The sequence below is a fragment of the Ovis canadensis genome, chromosome 23 (assembly GCF_042477335.2).
Source record: "Ovis canadensis isolate MfBH-ARS-UI-01 breed Bighorn chromosome 23, ARS-UI_OviCan_v2, whole genome shotgun sequence".
NCBI lineage: Eukaryota > Metazoa > Chordata > Mammalia > Artiodactyla > Bovidae > Ovis > Ovis canadensis.
Genome location: NC_091267.1, coordinates 45,162,183 through 45,180,000, shown reverse-complemented (window position 1 = coordinate 45,180,000; position 17,818 = coordinate 45,162,183). Strand labels below are relative to the sequence as shown.

General features: G+C 38.1%; 1 protein-coding gene across 5 annotated transcripts in view; it reads right to left on the bottom strand.

The window, feature by feature from the left end:
• The window catches only part of ZNF521 (zinc finger protein 521), a 312,597-nt gene that overhangs the window by 125,197 nt on the left and 169,582 nt on the right, over positions 1 to 17,818 (bottom strand). For 4 of the 5 annotated variants that reach the window (XM_069569276.1, XM_069569272.1, XM_069569275.1 and 1 more), the window contains one exon: positions 15,671 to 15,755. In XM_069569276.1, coding sequence (XP_069425377.1) covers positions 15,671 to 15,755 — 85 coding nt within the window. The remainder of the gene's footprint in view (positions 1 to 15,670; positions 15,756 to 17,818) is intronic. The other variant, XM_069569274.1, reaches the window with a different exon arrangement.

Below are 17,818 nucleotides of genomic sequence, written 5' to 3'. Positions count from 1 at the left end.
GTACGTGTGCACACACACACACAAACTTAAATACACAAAGTACACAAACTGCTTTTGAAGAAAGGCCACTAAGAATTAGAAAACTCTAGTTACTGACAGAAAATTTGAATTAGAATTCAGAAATCAGCCCTACAATTTAAGAACTTTGCAATGAACAGGCTTTAAATTTTTTATTTGTAACATAATGTGATACTTCAAGGCACAGATTAGGTAAAACAGACCTTTAAAGAATGTTAAAATTACCTTTTTTTCTAAGAGATAACAAGCTATTTTTGCCTCTAAACAAACCGATTCAACTTGGAAGATGGTCATTTTTTCATAAAAGACACACATACTTGTATACAATTTTACTGTGTTGTTATTAAGTTAAAGCTGTTTCAATAACTGAAGAAGTTACAGCTAACCAAAAGAGCCTGGCCAGAGAATGCAACCTCATGCTATTGCCAGGTTTCCAACACCCCATTTATCCCATGTGATAGTGCACTTCAGCATAATAATTCGAGGATCCTAGGGTGCAGCAGACACAGAAATAATGTCAAAAGCAATTCTTCACATTTGGATCAGACCATATCAAGTGCAAAGAATGAACTTAAACATGAAAATGCAATTTGCTCCTTCTACAGTATACGTTTTTATCTCTTGCAAAAAAAATAAAATAAAATAAAATAAAAAACACACCACATTCATTTCCAACGCCTCGAGGTAAAGAGAATGGTATCTATCACAAGTGCAGAGAATGTCTAAAGGATTTAGAAGCAATCTTTTCATAATGCTTCTTTGGGTGAGGAAGTAGAGTTATGAGTCGCTCAAAATTCATAAAGATTATTAAGTTTACATCCTCATGGAAGATCGGCCACCATTGCATCTCTCAGCTAGACTGACAGCCTCCCTGCCCAACTCTACTGAGAATAAGTCTCTGGTTCAGGACATTCATTCATTTTGTGGCATTAGGGCTCCAGTGTATAAGATGAAGATTCTGTCCCATTCAAAAATCAAACAAACAAAAATAAGAAACAAACAAATGGGCTCCAGGGGAACAAGGATACAATATCATCACTGAACTCAGGTACTCATTCTATCAGTAACCCTTCATGGAAGTAATTTTTAACAAGGAAGTTTTTATTTCAGCAAGTTTACTCTAGATTATCAACTCGTGTGTTTGTGCCTGCTGGGCTATTTGAATGATTACCTGGCCCCTCAGTGCCGCAGCTATGACCAGATGGGCACCCACGGCCTTGACCCCTCATGGTAAGGAAGCTTCCTAAACAACAGTAAGCTTGCCTGCTTGATGAATTCCAACCGCACAGCTCATCTAAACTGAGCCTATGGGTTTCATGGTTTTCTCTCTCACTCTCCGCATCGGTCTACGGAAAGTTATGAAACGTATTTTTCTAGTCCTCCCAGGAGCAAGGCCAGGTTTACAATTTGACCTCAGAAACACAGCAGTCCTGCAAAACCAGACAGCACTGAGTATTAGTGTTCTCTGCCTGGCCCAGCACAAACCATACCATGCGGCCCTGAGCAGTGTTGCTTGTGGGAAATGACAAGCAATGGATCAGTGGGAGAAAAAGAATGGGATTTAATCACATAAAAATATCCCAGGCACACAGCTCCTTTTCAGCAAGCTGCCCACCTCAGTTGAGGGTCCAGTATGCTTCTGAAACGAACCACTTGTCATTTAAAAGGGAGCCATGGAGCCAGATCTTTTGATCAGATTAAGTTACAGGATTCTCAACACACCCAGAGATGCTCCTTCTTGGCCTGTCAGTATGCATTCCCCCCAAATGATTTTAAAGGCTCATATAGAAACATCTAGGTATGTAGCAGATAGATGTCTTAGATGGGTGAGACACGATCCCAGGAGCAGGGCAGGCTCATGGGAAAGACTGTCACACACTGATTAAGGACACTGCTGCTGAAAACGGAAGGCTGACCCTGCAGTCTTATTTACACAATTTCCAGCCAGAGGGCTGTGAAGTGGAGCCCCATTGGGGACATTCTACCTGAAACCCAAGGGCACCTGCATTAAGGAAACTGGTAAATGAATCCCTTTGCTCAACGACAGAAGACAAGACACCAGTACTTCAGTTCTGTTGGTATGGAATCCATGTGCTCACCCCCTTGGATTCAACATAACAAGACACAGTTATCTCTTTATTTTATTATTATTAATTGCACTTCCGCATGCAAATCCTGCTTCGTTTAGAAGCAGGACATTTTGTGGCAAGAACGATCAGGCTTTTTAGACAGAAGGCAGTGATTCAAAAACTGCAAAACTTCAGCTTTCAAAAATAGCCTAAGTGACCTCTTGCAGTAGTCTGACCACTCTGCAGCAAGCAGGAGGCAACCCCTGTGAAGAGCGAATTCTGGCAAAGTTCTCTCTTCACAGATGATGCACAGCTTAAGCTATAATGAGTTTTTGGGTTACAAATGCTGAACGCATTAATATTCCTTGATGATAATTATCACAGGATAAGCACCTTTCCCAATGTGAGTAGCATAAAGCAACTGAAGCAGCATTTTTACCACATTTGAAACAAGCTGGAAAATGGGATTTTCTAGTCTTGTAACCTGGGGTCAACATACATCAAGCATTGCATATTAAACACACCTATATATGAACCCCGCATCACTCTCCTTCCCTTCTGCTTCATGTATACCTAAAGCTGTCTCCTTTATCCGTCCTTCATTATGAAATTCTTGCTACGAACGTACATGTGATATACATAATTCGACAAAGAAATGTATTTCCCCCAATCGCATGAATCCTAGGTTTCTTCTTATGAGAATACAAATAGCAAATAAGACCAGTAAGCCATGCTTTACAGATGACATGAGTCTCTGTGCAGTTTGAATGAATACTGTGGTCACTGGCTGCATATAAAACAGGGTGAAAATCAGAATTGAGCAAACAGGCCCCTAGAAGAACCAGATGTGTTACACACAAGACAAACGACCAGCCTTTATCTTTATATCTTTATACTTTCAAAACTAATAGTACTCTTAAGCGCTGAAAGGTTTACGTGTAAATTCTAAGTCACTAACATGATGACAGTCATGATGTCAGCAGCGTATTTACTGGCAATATGTTCACTAAGGATCTTGGAAACCAATTTCCATTCCAGATTAAGAGAGCAATTATTGTTATTTGGATAATAACCATCAAATAGTATAAGGAAAAATGGAAAAAGATGATCCATTATGCATTTTATCAGTGTTGTACAACAGTATCTGTCTAATGTTTGGAATTTGCCATAGCATACCCAAAACAGATGCTATGAGGCTTCACTTACTATATACCCCAATCTGATTTGATAATATATTCTGAACCAACTATAAATTGGTTTACCTCATCTCTTTTTCTTTCTCTCCCTCTATTCAGTGAAAAAGAAAAAATGTCTATGATAAAGCTTGACTGAGATACTAGGAATGGCTCAAAATCATTACAATATAAGAGCCTCCTGTTTCCAAAACATGCTATAATATCATTTTAAGACTCTACGTAAATAATCCCAACAGCACTTTGACTTAACAGTGACAAAATGAAAGCAAGGTCGAACCGTTAATCCAGAGAATGTGAACTGATTTAGGTATTTTTGTAAGTGTGAATCTCTTGAACTCATTTTTACCGTGTTACCCACACTTCATATAGATAACACGCCACGCTACAACTGCCTCAAGTTCTGTATCCTCATTTTCACTTATGTGCTGCAAAAATGTCTTCAAATCCCATTTGAATAGATGGCAGGGTTAGGAGGGAACCTTTGCTAAATATTTAACAGCACTCTTGGCTTATTAAATACTATAACGTGAGAGCCATGAAAGCATGATATACGGTGCTTGCCTTTTTTCTAAAACTTAATGCTTCTGCTCATTTTGAACACTCTGCAAGCCCATTCATCAGCAGAACTGATGCATTTTAAAAAGTCCTCATTTACTAGCAGATAAATGTGGTTAGAGAGCCTTTTTAGAGGAGAAATGACTGGAAACCTATTTGGTTTTACTGTACAAAATTTGCTTTGCTCTGGCCTCGCAAAAAAGAAACCTCACAAAGCATTTAAAAGCCTATTTTGAAAGAGCATGCAAAGCAACACAGTTGGAAATAAAAGAAAGTAGGGGGTATTTTCAATTCACAGGAATATACATACACCAAAACAAGGCAATAGGTTTACAAACAGCTGATCAAATACATATATTCATCTAGTCTGGAAACAGTATCTCAAATGCACATCATATAATGAGATTGTCCACTGAAACGATGCTTTTGACTATGACATTGTTGGCAGGTAATTTCATTTGCAACTACTCATAATTGCATTAAAAAACAGGTTAATACAATTTTTGCCTTTAGCTTGTTAAGATATTTTAAACTAAAACTATGCCTTTAAAAAAAAAAAAGTTGATCGGAAATTTTATAGCCTGTTGCAGTGGGTAGAAAATAAGAATTCTCTCTGAGAAGATATTTCTATTCACATACAGATATGCTATAGCCTAAAGAACACCCATTGCCACTGGAGTCTGAGGAGTGAGCCTTTATCCTGTTAACACTGTAACCGTGATCGTCTGTCCTCCCCTGTTCTCAGTGGAGTCTTGTTTTGGAGAATGTCTTGCGGTGACTTACTAAATTCAGGCTATTTCAATTAGTATTACTGCACATTAAAAATTAATTGCATTACTGAGTGGATTAAGGTTTAAGTTTCAATTCTACAGTATGTGCATGAGAAATGACAGCTCAAAATCAATGCCCCTTGGCCCGCAATCGGAAGGGTGTATACTTGAACAGCGCAGGCCTGGCGTCACTGGCTGAGCCATTTTAAAAGACTTGATAGTTCAATTGAAGGTGTGTCAGCTCTAATTCTACATTTTAGTTTGAATGCTGCACAGCAGCCCAGCCTTATAAAAAAAAAAAACCAGAACAAGAGTTTCCCTAACCATTTGGGAAAACAAATGGACACAGGTACTAAAATTATGACAGCAGAGGGGTTAAACTGTCACCCCAAATTTACAAAGAATAACTCTCAAGCTAAAACCTTGTTCACAGCTCTGTTTAATAAGAACACGGAATCTTTGACTTAAATCCACACTATTTTTTATCAGTTACTGAGCGACAGTGGTTGGTCAGGGTCAGGAAATAGGCTATTTTGTAAAGTACGTGTGTGCTCAGTTACTCAGTCATGTCTGACTCTTTTGCAACCCCATGTACTGCAGCCCTCCAGGCTCCTCTCTCCATGGGATTTCCCAGGCAAGAATACTGGAGTAGGTTGCCATTTCCCTCTCTAGGGGATCTTCCCGATCCAGGGATCAAACCTGTGTCTCTAGCATTGGCAGGCAGATTCTTTACCACTAAGCCACCTGGGAAGCCCCTATTTTGTAAAGAGATAATACTAATATGTACAATACTCATAATAACTTTATTCTGTGTTTTAAGGAAGTTCAAGAAGATACAGAAAATACCAATCTTTCCCTAAACAGGGATTCTGCATAAGCCCTCTCAGTAAATTATTAAATCTTTCTGGGGGAAGGGTCAAATGAATTGATCATCCTGAGGGTAAATTTATAACATCTAGATGAGACATATGAAAAGAAATAGGTCACTTTTATTCACAGTAAATGTGTCTTCTAAGAAGATGAAGATGAGGAACATTATGAACAGGGTCAACAGGGTAAAGCGGCATCAATAAGGTCCCACCAAGCCACCCAGGGTACCTGGGTTTGGAACTGAATGGTGATCGGTATGGGCTAAGAGAAAAAACACGCTGCCTGCAGTGTTCCTTAAGATCCCCTCTGTGTTGCACCAGTGGCCAAGAGCAAGTTCACTGGCAAGAGAGTGAAGGAGATGGGAAGTAATAATAACAATAAAAAGAATAATCAGGTGCAAATGGACCCTGAGGTGTAGTAGTGATCCCTGTGCAACAATCACCCTTCACTGCAATTTACTGATGTGGCTTCATTACAATACAGCATATAAAGGGGCAACGTACCATGTGGACTCTTTGAAAGCTGTGTGGTTTGAAGCAGCACACGCCACCCTAGCAGGCGCTGCTCGGGGAGCTAGGTCATATTGGGCAAAAGTGAAATTCCCTGCAAAAAAAATTAAATAGAGATGCAACATGTGTACAGCATGGTGATATATGGGGGGAGGGTGGGGTAAGAGGATAAAAGGTTAGCAGGGAAAGGTGTTTCCTTTGTGAACTATTAAAGGCATTTCAAATTAATCTGAATTAAAACATCCTTTGAAGAGGTAACAACTTGTGGCTCTGTTAAAAGGAAAAGATAAAGGATGTGATGTTTCCTGTTTGGGAAAGAGAAACCAGCCTTCTGTTTCCTATTCTGATTCTCCATGAAATGAGCTTAAACCGTGCTCTTAGGGGAACTTCAGCACTGCAAGTTCAGGTTACTGTTACTTAAAAGGAGAACACGACTGGCTTTTCCCATTCAGGCCTGCTTCAGCTGAAGGTCTTAGTTTTCAGTCAGTGCTCAGAAGATGCCGAAGCAATGTGTTAAGGGGAAGAAAAGAGATTCTTTCCTCACCAAGGATCATTGAGTATGTCATTGGTTAATTCTTGTTCTATGCTCCTCATTAGCATGACTCTCAAGTTTCTGGTTATCATATCCGAAATATTAAGACATAATAACTACGAAGGTGCAGATAATTGGATATTAACCAGAACATACTTGACTGGGCAGGAGGTAGGGCCCTGCTTAAACTAATCCTGAAATATATTAATCACCAATTAATGAAAGGGTTTCGAATTCATTTTCTATTACAGAACACCTCTGAGTATCTAAGCTTTTTCTAACAAAATGACTTGGAATAACAAGGTAGAAATAAGGAATACGGCCATCTGATGGTAGCTTGAATTAATTCTTCACAGCCTGTTGACAGGTAATCATGAAAACTACAGCTCAAGCCTTGATTACAGTTATGAAGCCTGATGGGAAGAAGTGGGGACAATTTCCAGTGCTCACTGGCTTTGGTTTCAGTTCCAAATTTATTCCTTTCAATGGCAGAGCCATGGCTAAATATTTCAGCAGAGAGCTGTCATAATATTGTCTGAGTCTTTCAGCCTAGGCAGACCTTGAGCCCTCCAAGCTAACAACAGATGTACTCTTAAAATAAAACCAATTAATGGGAGCCTGAGAGGTCTAGCAAAGGCATGCTTTGTACATAGTAAACAGGAAGTAGTAAGAAGGTGATGAATATATTGCAGGATTAAAAACCTTGACTAAGCAGTGATGGAAAAGTCACCACCACATAAATGGAAATAAAGTAATACTGAGAAAAGAAAATACAAAAAAAAAAAAAAAAAGAAGAAGAAGAAGAAGAAAAAAACAGGAGGAGGACCATAGAGAGAATGGAAGTCAGTGGTTATAAAACCCCCTACTAAGCTTCCCAGAAAAACTTCTGCATATTTCACTTAGAGAAATGGCTACCAAAACGCCATTAATCTTTAAAAATTTTTCTCAGGACATTATTCTCACAAACAGATTCTCATATCTTTTCCTACGTAAAACTATGGCTCCCAGATTCTCTGAAAAAAAGATTTACACATTTTTACATCAGAGAAGATAAGGTGTTTGGCTGAATGCAACATAAATCAGGAACTAAAATAATGCCATCTCTTCATTTTCCCTGCCTTGAGTCACTTGATGTGATGAACATCGTAAGAAAACTCCTATTATCTCAGAGTTTTCTTTTTACTTCTGTTGTGGGTTTAATTTGAATAGTTCTTAAATAAGCACTCACGGCGGATGAACTAAGATACACAGGCAAGTCGGCCCTTTTATCAACAATTTTGCCATAGAAATACACAAACATTTCAATGGCTCTTCATTAGCAAACAAATCAACAAGTGATATTTTAATGCCTGACTTTATTCCATCTCTGTGGGGACTGTAGTTGAGTGTGATGTACAGTACAGAGAAAAGAATCATCAGCCACAGCGTCCCAGGGCTCTCTCCATTGAGGACTTCGCAGCCTCCGCTTAAAGAGTGCATTTAATTGACTGATAGACAGTAGCTTCTTTGTTCACAGAAGACAGCGAAGTAATGGCAGCTTGAAAATCGTACCATCTACAGGGTCTCCTGAGACTAGTAACAGGGGGATATGTGTCAGGAATAAATAAATAATCTAATTATTAAGCCACTTCCTGTCAAGTTAACTCCAATTTGTTGGCTTTTGAAGGCAACAAAACGAGGCATTTTTCCTCATTATGCTTCTCTTTTTATACCAGTGGTAATCACAGGCGGATTAAAGGGTGCCTGATTGCTTTTCTTTTTTTTTTTTTTTGTCAAGGAACTGAGAAGCAGCCAACAGTACAGAAAAACAGAGTTGGGGTTAGAAGAAATTTCATGCTTGTCTCCTTTCCAGCTCCCTAACAGCCCACACGGCTGCCCCATACAGAGCCGCCAGCTGTACAGCAAATGTGTACCCTCCAACTGAGGCCTACCGGGCCACAGGCGCCATTCTGAGAGCTGTGAGATACCTTGCAATCTTGGCAGGTAGCTGCTGCTGTCATAGGCATAATTCTAAAGGTGACCTAGGAAGCTCATCAGCTCACCAAATGCAACAATATGAGCCACTGAAGTTCAACACCCACTCTCCACATTCCTTTGTTTTACTTGCTAGGAATGGCCCTGCGACCAGGAAATCACCTATGGAAACAGGTCATCAGCCACCTTTTCTCTTTATGCGTCTGAACCGATCCTGCGGAATTAGGTCACAATGCCTATGCTTATCTGGGCCTGTGTGTGTGTGTGAGTGTGTGTATGTAGGATCCCTCTATTTATCTTTGGTGGATGACTTTACCCGCCCTCCATTCAGAAATGTTTTGCAAACTTCATGCAGAAGCAGACAATCACCCCTATTTGATAATCAACATATCTAATGGCGAGTGGACGGGTATGCCTTGTGGCATATTCTCCAGCAAGTCAAAGTGTGTTAGTCACTCGGTCGTGTCTGACTCTTTGTGACCCCATGGACTGTAGCCTGCCAGGCTCCCCTGTCCATGGGATTTCCCAGGCAAGAATACTGGAGCGGGTTGCCATTCCCTTCTCCAGGGGATCTTCCCGACCCAGGGATCGAACCTGGGACTTCTGCATCGCAGGCAGATTCTTTACCACCTGAGCCTCCAGGGAAGTCAAAGGAGAGGACAAAACCAGAGCCAGGAGCCCCACCAGCATGTCTCAGACAGTCACACAGAACTTTCCATCTGGCACAGACCCTGCCCGGTGTCTCTGTACAGAGGCTAGGAAGGCAGGCTGGCCTCTCCATAATTCTGCTTGGGAACAACATTCTTATGAGGTCTCTTTTAGGACCATGTGTTCTAAAAAGGAACAAGAAACTAGATCTTCTGTTGGTGGCTCAGTGAAGACCCCCAGCCTCAGGGAAAATGAACATGACGAGAAATGTCTGAGATGCTTTCTTAAGGGCTTGTACGTTAGAAACTCCAGTAACCACCAGTATTTTTCACTCTTGTAAATTAAAGCTGCTAGACACAGGCTAAAACACAAAACAAGGGTTAACGTTCTGATGTGTCTTTTAATAGCTTAACATTGACATAAGAGAGAGGTCTCAAAGATTTCTTGAAAAGTGGCTTCAGAAATAAGAATCCAAAGAATCAAGATGAGCTCTTGGAAACTGAATCTTATTCCAAAAAGATTTTTTTTAAGGTCTTTTTGATTTTATATTAAACTGTCTTTTTTTTTTAGGAAGGCTGATGGTATAGAGAAGCTTGGTCATTTCCTGTGTCCCCACTTTGCACTTGTTCAACGGTGTAGCAGCGTTCTATTTATGCCTGTGTATGTCCTTTCTGAATATATCTTGAATTTTTGTTAAATTGTGCAGATAATTAAACCCTCTTCATATTTACAGTCTGCTTCATTGGTACCATGAATTCTGTTTTCAGTTACTGTCTGCGGATTCCCTCTCTGAACGATTTCATAGGAAGCAATAACACTTCATTTTACATAAGTTTTATCTGATGTCCCCATACAGAGCTGCCAGCTGTACGGCAAATGTGCGGTTCTCAAACTGAGGCCTGCCGGGCCACAGGCGCCGTGTGGAGAGCTGTGAGGCACCTTGCTGTCACTGGCAAGCTTTCTTTGCCATTACTGTGACCATCACTCCACACTGCACACAACTTAAAATCATCTGATTATTAGAATTTGTGGCCCACACTCCTTTTTATCCTTTATTTAAATCTATCCCCAGATCACACATTTGTTTAAATGTTTTGGCTGGTTTACAAATCATGCCACCATCTGCACAGTAGGTGTGACACCATTTTTTTAGACAAAAGTTACGTGGCAAACAAAGATAAAGTCATTTGAAATGCTTTGGTGTTTGTTATTCTGCCGGGCTCACTTGGACCAACTCGAAGAAATAAATAGAATTATCTGTGTAAATCGATGAACATCTATGAAAAACAACACCCAGCAGAATGCCGAGCTTGCTCCATTACCTACGTTAATATCATGACAGCTGAGGAGAGATGACCTGGCCCACTTCTCATCTCTCCTGTACAGATGGCTATTAAAGAGAAAGTATCCCTTTTGTATGGTCCATGTAGAAACCCTTTATGGGCTTTTCAAATAAGCCAGCATTGCCCACATGAGGGTAGCTTTCTGTTACCATTAAACTGCCCAGATTTCATCTTTTTTAATCCAGCTCTTGATGAAATTAGCCAGTATTTCAACATATTTAACACCAAATGCTTATTTCTTAATTCCCTGAGTTTTGTAAGCAATCAACTGAAGATGACTTAAAAAAATTCAATAGTCTTCTCATTTAGAACTCATGTAAACTCCAGAGAACTTATGGACTTTGAGCTGCTTAGGATAGTGCAGGTAGACACACATTATATAAACACCGATCCATATACACATTGTTGTAGATCCACCATAATCACGTTTTTTAAAAAGCAGCCAATGAGAGCTGAGCATTTAAGGAGCAACATGGCTCTTTATCTTCCTATGCAGAGATACATATCTTTGAATATTTCCCCTTCAGACGCATAAAATCCCAAACCACTACAAACCTCAAAATATTGGTTTTAGTCTATTCTAAAGCAAGAGCACTCAAGCTGGAATGTTTCAGAAGTGATGGTGAATATCACAAAACTAATGAAGATTAGTCACATAGCACACCATCTACTAAAGAAACAGAAGGAAAAGGATGCCATTTGTGACCTTGGGCATCAAGCAAATTTCAGAATATATGAATGTCACTTGCCACAAGCACAGACAGAAATCTCAGCACACTGTACATGCATTTTTTCTGTCTTAATATCAGTGATTTATATCACATGGAACAAAATACATAGGGTAGGTATTGTCCTGTGTGCACTACAGAAAGCTTGAATCCTTTCCTTGATATTTAAAAATTGTAACTATTCATAAAGCATGGAGTATTAGAGATTTGAATAAAAATAGTCAGTGTCTATGCATCCATGTTTTTCTATTAGCTGTCGTTTATAGTCCCTAATTCTAGTTTGCTTCACTAAGAGATAAATACATTTACTGCTTCCAATGCACTAAGTGTCACCCTGATCCATCTGGGACACATCTGTTACTATTTGTTGATTTCCCCCCCCCTTTTTTTTCCCACAAGAGTATTCTCTGCCACCTTAGCTACAATTTTGCTATTCCAACTGGTCTTTTTGATCATACAAAAAATAAACTGAAGTAATCATTTCTATGCCAATTTTAAACAATTCTTAGGTAAATGGTTTATGCTCATTCCCTTCATATTCTTCTTCCAAGAACTTTGAAAGCAAGGGCTGGAAATGGCTATGCTATACCCTGGCCACTTGTCCTCCAAAGGCTATGACCGTAGCAATCAATTCCAAGGATAATGGTATTTCTCCCCTTTGATCATTTCTTTGTTAAGCTGACTGGCCTTCGATGGTGAGCTTACTGCTGGTTGTCTACCACCAGCCGCTCGCAATTTGCTCACTCTGTTTCATGAGACAGTTGTTTGTGGCTGTTTGGAACACATTGGTCTCTTTGGGGATTTATGCGCTAGTTGCAATGCCAACCTCTGTAGTGATAGAAATTTCTTTCGAACTAAAATAGATAATTAGAGGCTGGTAATTATTGGTCAAGAATTATCAGAGTGAAAAAAATTAAGCTTCTCATAAATAGTTCTTGGCAATGTCATCTCTTTATATTATCGCATGCCTAACAGCCCTTTATTCAGAGCACTTACAAATTTACTCTACTGCTGTTGAGCCTCATAATTTTATATGAGGCAATCCCTTTGCTGGGTGAAACACATCTACATTCTCTGGTCTCATCACTATCTGTGCTAATCCATACCAAATAATAATAATAATAGAAATATCAAAGGGGGGAAAGCAATAAATATTTATTGTGCTGATAGAAGGAGACGAGTGAATAATGAATTAAAGGGCACAATGCACAATGGCTTCTTTCTGCATTCTCAGGTCAAAAGCCAATGTAAACTACGGGAAAGAAACAAAGGAAGACAGGAAAAAAATTTTCATCTGTGCAGACTTTAAAAGAGGGAAATCTTTCCCCCAGGAAAGCTGTTAAAGTGTTTTGTAGCTCTTGGCGGGGGTGGGGGTGGGGGTGGTGGTATATGCGTGTGTGTTTAAAGAAGAGAAACCTCTAAATAGTCGCTGGACTGATTTCTTACTGAAACTGTGTCAAAATGCGATCGAGAGTGAGGTTTTCTTTTTTCCTTAATAGACATAAGTCAAATCCCAAATGCATGTTTATTGAGTAATTATTCCTGCGACTCAAAGCACGTGTCCACACCTCATTGCAAAACGGCACTTCGGCACAGCATCTCCAGTGTATACCTGGTAGAAACACTGATGGGTTTCCTTTCATAAATGTCCCTGGCCAATAGTCTGAGACCAGCACATCCAGAAGGAAGCGTGGAGGTTCCCTGACATTGAAACTGCATTAGAACATGTGTGCTACGTAGAAGCAAATGCAAATGACTTGGTCAAAGGAGTTTAAAGTCACACCTCATTGGGTCATCTGCAGACCCTGTTTTCCATCAGGTGACATAATCTCTCCTCCAGACTGATTGAAATGGAAAACAAAATCTGTAAAAACACTATAGGCCCTCTTAACAAAAAGAGTAAGAGGCTTTTCAGATAGCCTCTAATCCCTCTTCCTTGCTAAATGTCCAGTTGAGATTATTTTTTGATTAGACAAAAAAAGATATACAGATACACAACCTAAAAATACCTACCCTCAATGGAGGTATTTTAGCCAACAGAATCATGCTGCCTGCCTCATTTGAAAAACTAAGCATCACACTGGGATTTTAAAAAGGGATATCTTAGCCTTTGTGACATCCTCCCGGTACACATTCTCTCTCTCTAGATACTAACAATGCAGAGGGGAAGAAATGTAAGGACTTGGATACGTGGTCAACAGATATAACAATTAAATGGCTACTATTCTTTTGTTTAGGCCTTAAGTGTAAGAGAATTACATATTTTATTATTAAAAACTAGTGTGACTATTAACTACCTAGGCCCTCTGTGAAAAGGAATCGAATTTTCTTCTCTGATGGAAGGTGGATTGTTAAACGTTCAGATCCCACGAGGAGGTGAGTGTCATATTAATCCACCATAAGGTAGAGGCGGGGAAGCTTTGGGAAAGCACTAATGATGTGAGGAATATTAAGGGAAATACCAAATGAAAGGTACAAAGCAATTTTAAAAAAAGGACCAGGCCAAACCAGTGAACATTTTGGACAAATGATACTAAAATAAAAAATTCTTCTCATGCTCAGCATTCCATTCAGATTCTACTTTGGCAAAAGAACATTAATAATGTGTTGAAAATATATTCCATTTGTTCAGCTGGGCCCTGGGATAAATAATAAATCCAGAATCAAAAACAAGTTTACAAAGAATAAAACTAATCAGAAGCACAATGTTTCACTAACTTTTCCATAAGCTGCCAAGTTCCAAGAAATATTTTCACTAACACCCTTGTAAAACTGTGGCCTAATGCAGAATCATGACTGACCGCCACCAGTAAGCTCTACTCAAGAAATAAAGAGATGGAAAATATTAACACTCATATTTGGAAAGAAGAATTCATTTTTTCTAACCCATGTGTTTCCCCCCATGCCAGTGCATTTTGAAAGTTTACATAGAGTATTTTTTGGAATCCAAAATAGAAAGGAAAACATAAGAAACATTTCAGTCTCTCTTACATGTTCTCATTATCTTCTGAACACTCAGTAAAACTGTCAATGTTATTCTGGTACATTTAAGAGTATTTCCATTTAATGTGGAAGAAAATCACTAATAATATTAGTACTTATATCTGGAAAATATAGAGAAAAAGTAACCAATATTTTAGCTGTTAGCTATAAGCTACATATTGTATAATTAAACGCTTAGTCTTTTGTAAACTGTAATCCTGCTAAAGACCATCATTTGAAAACTATAAAGCAAATCCTACTGAAAATCTATTAATAAAGTTTCCAACATACTTTTGACTTCATCTTCATTAATAGCTACAAAGTCATTAGAAATTTTATTATAGCTGGTTGTAAGGATCAGTAATAATAATTGGAGCAACCTTTCTACTGCACCCTCTTAGAATGCAGCTGTCTAGGTGTATGATAAGACTTGTTTACCCTGAAAAGGAGTTCAGAGTCTAAAATGCTGAATATTCTTTCCTTTCTTAGAGTTTGATAGACGGAGAACATGAGGTTGATTAGACTTTTGAAATACCATATCACAATAATTTATGATATTATAAAATACCATGAAAGCAGTATGAAATAAAAAAAACTCACATCATGTAAAAACACAAATGAGTGACAAAAATAGTATCAAGTAATAGCAATTGTCATTTTACTAGTAGAAAAAGATCTGCTTGATAAAGTTTAATTGGCTGGTAAAATTCTTAGTGTTATTACTAAGTGCTTATCAAATTAAAACATAGGAGGTAACCCCAGAGGAATTAAGGGATAATGGGACAATAAGAGTAAGTGAAAAAATTATCCTTTTAGCTCTAGCCCATGTAAAAAATGCAAAATCCCTGAAAACACAGGCTTAGAGTAACCTCAGAGATCTTTACCCAAACTGCTTTTATAAAAATCTGCATAAAATTTGGTGGGGAATAAAAAATGATGACTGAATTCTTTACATGATCTTTATGATCAAGATTATTTCCAGGCTGTTGAAACCATACATATAAAATTATTTTATGGCAATTTAAATTATTTATGTTTCCCTATCACAGAAACTCACCACTTTAGATTTGGATACAAAGATGCTTAAGCAACACACAGCAGTGCCATTACCATAATAACTTCTGAAATTAAAACCTGTCTAAAACTCTATGGAAAGCTAACATCCAGTTCATTAACCATTCCTGTTAGTTTTCAATAATGCAAAAATGATTAGAAGTTTAATTTGTTAATCACCTGTGTTTTGACTGGCAGTAGATATATAATCCTCTGCAGAAGTCTAAACTAGCCCTTGCAGAAAATAAAATGTGCTAATGCCTTATCAGGCCTAATAATAGTAATAAAAAAATCAATCATACCTAGGTAAATGATTGATGGCTGAACAATTAATTCATCTTTAACTCTGTTTAATTATATAGGCATTAATGTACACAAGGAAGAGGAAAATCTATCTGTAAGAAGGTTCGGAGTGTCACTTACCAATCATGTGATTCGCAACATGCACCTGAATATCCCATTCATTATAGAAAACCATCTGACACTTGATGCACTGATAGGTCTTCTTCTGAGAAAACAAGTATAAACAGAATTACTTAGACACACGCATCTTTTAATTTTTTTCTTAAAAAACAACAACAACAAAAAAAAAACAAACCCTACCTGGTCACAGAATTTTCCTGAGACCATGGTCTTATATATGTTGTTAAATAAATGTCTGTAGGGCTACTTGGGCAAAATTCTGTGAGTTCCCTACTATGACCCATAGCTTGATCCAAACATTATGTTTTTCATTGCAAACAGTTGGAAGAAATGAAGACACATAATTACAGTACAATACATGTTTAAAGATTCTTACATTATAAAAACAGAAGTTGGTATTGAAAATACATGTAAAGTGTGGCTGAGTTTCGGAAACCTATGTCTTTGAGGATCAGGCACACTTTCATTCTGAACGACATAACTACAGGGTTGCTTCAAGATACCCATACAAAACAGCCAGTAAGTGAAGATTCACAAAATCTAGCTAGGAGATTTAGAGACGATAATTTTTAGCTGAAGTATGAAATTTAGATGATGTTTCAGAAGTTGCTGAACACTAGCATTTAAATACTTATCTCCTATAAAGAAATCATGTCATATCAAACATTCTAACACCGTTTCATCATTACAAAAAGTCTTGTGAATAGATAGAACAGTATTCAGTATAATTCTTGTATCATAAATAAAGAAACTGAGGTCCAGGTAAGCAGAATAATGTGCCTAATGTAACAGTGCCTTACAGCTGGTAACAGAAATAAGTTCTTTCTCGTTTTCCCCCAGACTTTAAACTTTCTATTTTGTATTGGGGTACAGCCGATTAACAATGTTGTGGTAGTTTTAGGTGAACAGTGAAGGGACTCAGTCATACATATACATGCATCCATTCTCCCCCAAATCCCCCCTCCCATCTAGGCTGGCACATAACATTGATCAGAGTTCCATGTGCTATGTCTTTGTTGGTTATCCATTTTAAATACAGCAATGTGTACATGACCTTCCCGAAGTCCCTATCTCTTCCTCCTGACAAATGTAAGTTTGTTTCTTAAGTAAAAAAACCCCTGACAATCATCTAGGAGGATTTACTGCACTGAGCTGTAAATATGAGTCTTTCTGTTTTGTCAGTTCATTTGTATAATTTCTTTTGAGATTCCACCTAAAAGGGATGTCATACGATATTTCTCCTTCTCTATCTGACTTAACTTCATTCAGTATGACACTTCTGGAAATAAATTCTCAGTTCTAAAAGTAGGGCTCTCTGATAAGGCAGCCTCTACGATTTCTCATCTTTATCTCTGTGTCCCCTATACGGCTTAGTACATATTAGATGAACTCAATAAGTAAAGTATTGCTTTTAAGTTTTCCGGAACACAGTTACATAATTGCCTTTATAATGAAACTTGATAGTTACATCAACTTGGAAAACAAAAATAAAGCATTATGAAATAATCCATTTGAAACTCTCCCGAAAGTGAGAAAATGACATTTGTAAAATCATATCAATGACAGTGTGTTAAGGCGTTCTAACAGAATTACCACTTCATCAGCAGTCATATAAAATTGCTTTACTAATGGTAGCAATAGAAAATATCAGTCTGTCAACTGCAATTAATTTTAAAGAACTCGACAAAATCAAAGTTAAGCAAAAAAAAAAAAGCATCCTTTTATTAGCAGTTAAAATGATAACTGTTTTTAATGTAAAGTTTTCTTAATTATTTTCTCTTAACATAGTATTTGCTTCTGCATCAGAGGATGGTATTCCTTGAACAACACAGAAGTGCAGGCTGATTTCCAGCAGAAGCTTTCTACATAATCTAACAGGCTTTGTACATTAGGCATGTTGTGAATTGAGTGTGCTGGGTCTAAATTTAACACGGACTTGAAAAACCCTGACAATCACCAAGCAAGATTTACTGCGCTGAGCTGTTTACAAGATGCTTTTGATGGTGACATATAGAGCAACATGTGTTGCGTAAATAACATCGCTCCCTTTTTTTAACAATATTTCCCTTTAGAACTAGTTAGAAAATATTTCTTACTCCCAGATGACCTACATTATATATTGTTTATTAGCATACTTCCAGCATCATT